The following is a 5,116-nucleotide window of genomic DNA, read 5'->3' as shown; positions in this document are numbered from 1 at the left end:
AACAAATATTAGACAAATACAAAGAGAAATACGCTTGTCAAATCACCTTATGACGCAAGCATGTAGGATGCATGATGTCATAAATGCTAGCTTGACACTTATTGGTTTTCCTCAATTACCAATTTTATTATAGAAATTAAGTATTTTTACTTTTACTACACACGCACACACACACTACACACACACACACACACACACACACACATACACACACACATACAATGAGAAAAAAAGAAAATATTCCTAAAAATTACCATTGAAAATTTAATTCACGATTCTGATTACGAACTTAAAAATCAATTATCAAGTTGAAAACTTGGAGGCAGACAATCTGGTAAATTCGATCAAGATAATGCATTCAAAAAAACGCACTCCCCAAATACACACCTTGTATATTTAACTGCAAACACGCCCAAACACATACAAACATAATAATAAAAAAATTTCGTTATTGTTGTTTTTGGTGGCATTATAAATAATAATAATAAGATTATTTTTATTATGATTATTATTATTATTATTTTATTATTATTATTATTATCTTTATCCCAGCTCGATAATTACATGCCGTTATTTACACAATAGTCTACGTGAGTGTGCGCCGAGAATTTTGCTTTTAAAAATAGAATGTAGTACCATTTGTTAGTAGTAAAAGTATCAGTAGTAGTAGTAGTAGTATCCGCAGTTGCAGCAGCTGCAGTAGTAGTAATAGTAGCAGCAGCGGTAGTAGTAGTAATAGTAGTAGTGGTGGTAATAGTAGTAGTGGTAGTAGTGGTGGTGGTAGTAGTAGTAATCGTAGTAACATACGGATAAAAGTGGCAGTCGTAGTTGTTGTCGCTGCAGAAGTAGTAGCTCTTGTCGTCACCACCTTAGTTGTGGTATGAAAAGTAGTATCTGTAACTGTGGTAGTGATGCAATTGCAATAGAGTAGCAAACACAGACTAATTCACTTAGCACTTCATAAATCTCGCACGGAAACATAAAGAAGTTACACGGAAAAAAATTATACACGCGCTATCACACATCTACATATACACATACATTACACACACACACATGTACACATACTTAAACACACAGACAGACACGCACAGACACAAACACATGAACATATACAAACTTCTCATCAACACAACAACAACTCTGCAGCAGTATACTCCTATCACTGTTCAGTGCTTATTGATTGATGACGGTGCACTGATTTCCTTGACTGTTTTCTTGTTTAAATGTCAACAAATACATACATACATACATACATACATATTGTTTTTAACCAAGGGCTCGCACATACATACATACATACATACATACATACATACATACATACATACATACATACATACATACATACATACATACATACATACATACATACATACATACATACATACATACATACATACATACATACATACATACATACATACATACATACATACATACATACATACATACATACATACATACATACATACATACATACAGAGTTTTCTGAATGAACTCTGTAGCATATATTAATACATTTTGCTATCATACACGCTTACATGACACACACAAACAAACAAACAAACAAACGAACGAACGAACGAACGAACAAACAAATAATAAATTTTCAAATTAAAAATACATTGACATCAGTAGCATTGATTCATTAAAATCTAATCCATTCAATTACTATCAAGTAAATACTTGATGATGACGATGATGATGTAGATGATGATGATGATGTTAATGCAGATGATGACGACGACGATGACGACGATGAGTTAATCCTGCTTGCGTAGCATATAATGCACTGAGTAAATCTCAGTGTATGCAGTTGAATATTGTATGTCGGGTCATTTTTCTTCATATTTCAAGCGTAATCAGCATTATCATCGTCATCTTCATAATTATAATTCTCTTCTTTTTCACCATCATAATCATCATCATCATCAACATCATCTTCTTCTTCTTGTTCTTCTTTTTTTTCTTCATCTTCTTCATTTTCTTCTTTTTCTTCTTCTTCTTCTTCTTCTTTTTTTTCTTCTTCTTCTTCTTCTTCTTTTTTTTCTTCTTCATCATCATCATTGTCATCTTCATCTTTATCATCACCATCCTCATCATTATCATCATCACCATTATCGACCTTGTTATCATCATCATTATCAACAACATCACTATCATCGTCATCGTCGTCGTCGTCATCTCTTAGAAGCTGCGCTGACAGCTGCGCACTGTTGCATCTAAAATTCGGTTTAAGAAAACTCAAGAAAAAAATGTTTTCGTTGATACAAAAAAAAATTTGTTTTTTTCTGGATATGTTTTTTTTGCGATTTTTTCCAGCTTTCCAGCCAGCGCGGGAGTTCCATGTCAGTCTTAAAACGTTTTTGATCTGACGGTGACGGTTCATAAAAGAACGCATGACAACTTTCCCTGATGCAGTGATAACATTTTGTCATCTTCGTCGTCATCGTCATAGTCATCATTTTCATCATCATCATCATCATTGTCATCATCGTCTCATCCTTATCATCATCATCTTCATCGCCATTATCATTCCATCATTATCATCATCGTCAGTATTGTTATCACTATCATCACTGTCACCACATCATCTTCTTCGTCATCATCATCATCTCATTCGCATTCATTTACCACTACAGTGTTGAGACGCGCAATAATCTCATTTGCCTATCAGGCATTCCACTTCTGACAAAAATCATCATCATCATCGTCGTCGTCGTCGTCATCACTACTATCAACATCGCCATCATTGTCATCATCATCATCATCGTCAGCTGCAGCAGCACCATTGTTACCGCTTATCGTCATCATTATTATTATTATTATTATTATCATCATCATCATTACTACCTTCGTTTCTACCATTAGATGGATTGATCGAATGAACGTAAGATAGCATGAAAGAATGAATAAATGATTGATTGATTGAACGAATGCATGAATGAAAAAAGGAATAATTGGCTGGATGAATAAAAAAATGTATTGAGGAGAGGAAAAAGATTGGTTGAATGAATGAGTGAAAAATAGCGAGAATAAATATAAAAAAAAAGATGATTGATTGAATGGGAATGAATAAAAAAACAACTGACTGATTGAATGATTGAAAGAATGAATACAATAAAAGAAAGCAGGAATGAAAGAAGGAACGACTGGTTAATGAATGGAAACTTGAAGATAAGCGCAGCAATGATGGTCAGATGAATTGAACGCTTTCTATCAGTAATTTGATCGATGTATAATAATCTATTTCATATTTTCATCGGCTCCCCTGCAGGATTTTTTTTTGTTTTTTTTCTGGTTTTTTGTTTGTTATTATTATTGTTGTTGCTGTTGTTATTATTATTATTATTATTGTTGTTACTATTCCATTATTATTATTATTATTATTATTATTATTATTATTATTATTATTATTATTATTATTATTATTGCTTTAATATTATTAATGTTGTTGTTGTTGTTTTTAATGAACTCATATTGGTTGAGTTACTGAGTAAATTGTGAATGAATAAAGTAAAGAATGAACATTGATTGAAAGTAAGAAAAAATGATTGACTGACTGGCTGAATGAATGAATGAATGAATGAATGAATGAATGAATAAATGAATGAATGAATGAATGAATGAATGAATGAATGAATGAATGAATGAATGAATGAATGAATGAATGAATGAATGAATGAATGAATGAATGAATGAATGAATGAATGAATGAATGAATGAATGAATGAATGAATGAATGAATGAATGAATGAATGAATGAATGAATGAATGAATGAATGAATGAATGAATGAATGAATGAATGAATGAATGAATGAATGAATGAATGAATGAATGAATGAATGAATGAATGAATGAATGAATGAATGAATGAATGAATGAATGAATGAATGAATGAATGAATGAATGAATGAATGAATGAATGAATGAATGAATGTATGAATGAAAAGCTTTTCCATACTAACTGAGAATAGATGAACAAATTATATTCAGGACCCTTGCACGGTATAGTCTTCGGCATCTTTGTGTATCTATGAGTTTTTGTATTTGTGTGTATTTGTGTGCAATTGCATGTGTTATTATGTTTGTATGTGTGTATATAAGTATATGTGTTGTTGTTGTTGTTTTGTTGTTGTTGTTTTGTTGTTGTGGTGGTTCATAACTCTGTTCTGCTGTTTTCTAGCCTGTATAGAATGTTGTTGTTGTTGTTGCCGTTATAGTCGCGAGATCAATTTCTTAATGTATTTTTTTTGTTGATGTAATTTGAAAATTGCCAGAGTAGAAATGCTTCATAGAAGGGTTTATAACAGCACGAACTAATGGTCCTGGTCACGATCAAAACCACCTACAATGAAAAACAAAAGAGAAAGATTAAATGGGACAATGATGGTGATTGTGAAACTGATGATGATGATGATGATGATGATGATAATGATGATGATGATGATGATGATGGTAAAACTGATTACGATGATGACGATGACGATGATGATGATGATGTTGACGATGACTGTTGATGATGATGTTGATGTTGGGCGATTTAATATTATTCATGACTCCAACAAAGATAATGCGTCCAGCATATAATAATAATAATAATAATAACTATTATTATTATTATTATCATTATTACAACAAACGTTATTATTATTATTGTTGTTGTTGTTGTTTTTATTTTTGTTGTCAAAACGCCATTTGTTTTGACACCTAAACTTATATTTCTTTATACATCGATGGGTTTTTTTGGGGCAATGAAGTTGGTGGAGAAGACGACGACGATGATGACGTCATAGTTTATGATGATGATAATGATGTCACATAGGATGACAAAGATGATAAGAAGGAGGATGAAAAAGATGATTAAAAAAATAGATTTTTCCCGAATTGGAAGTATAAATATGGACTCCTATATGGCATTAACATCTGGATTATGGTCTTAATCAACAGTATTGTTGAAATAAATTTGTTTGAACACACGTACAACCACACACACACACACACACACACACACACACACATACATATACACACATACACACACACATACATAGACACACAAATATACACAGTTATATATCATATATGTTTTATAACCTCTTGCTTTATGGC

General features: G+C 31.8%; 1 protein-coding gene across 1 annotated transcript; it reads right to left on the bottom strand.

The window, feature by feature from the left end:
• Window positions 1-1,855: 1,855 nt before the first annotated feature.
• HELRODRAFT_171024 (hypothetical protein) lies at window positions 1,856-4,028 on the bottom strand (the record flags this gene model as incomplete). Its single annotated transcript, XM_009016836.1, has 3 exons — window positions 1,856-2,225; window positions 3,567-3,569; window positions 3,973-4,028. The coding sequence occupies 3 exons, from the start codon at window positions 4,026-4,028 to the stop codon at window positions 1,856-1,858; spliced, it is 429 nt and encodes a 142-aa protein (XP_009015084.1).
• Between the last annotated feature and the right edge of the window lie 1,088 nt (window positions 4,029-5,116).

This window comes from Helobdella robusta (genome assembly GCF_000326865.2).
Source record: "Helobdella robusta unplaced genomic scaffold HELROscaffold_19, whole genome shotgun sequence".
Lineage (NCBI taxonomy): Eukaryota > Metazoa > Annelida > Clitellata > Rhynchobdellida > Glossiphoniidae > Helobdella > Helobdella robusta.
Note: the sequence above shows the minus strand (reverse complement) of the source record. Positions and strands in the feature narration are given on the sequence as shown.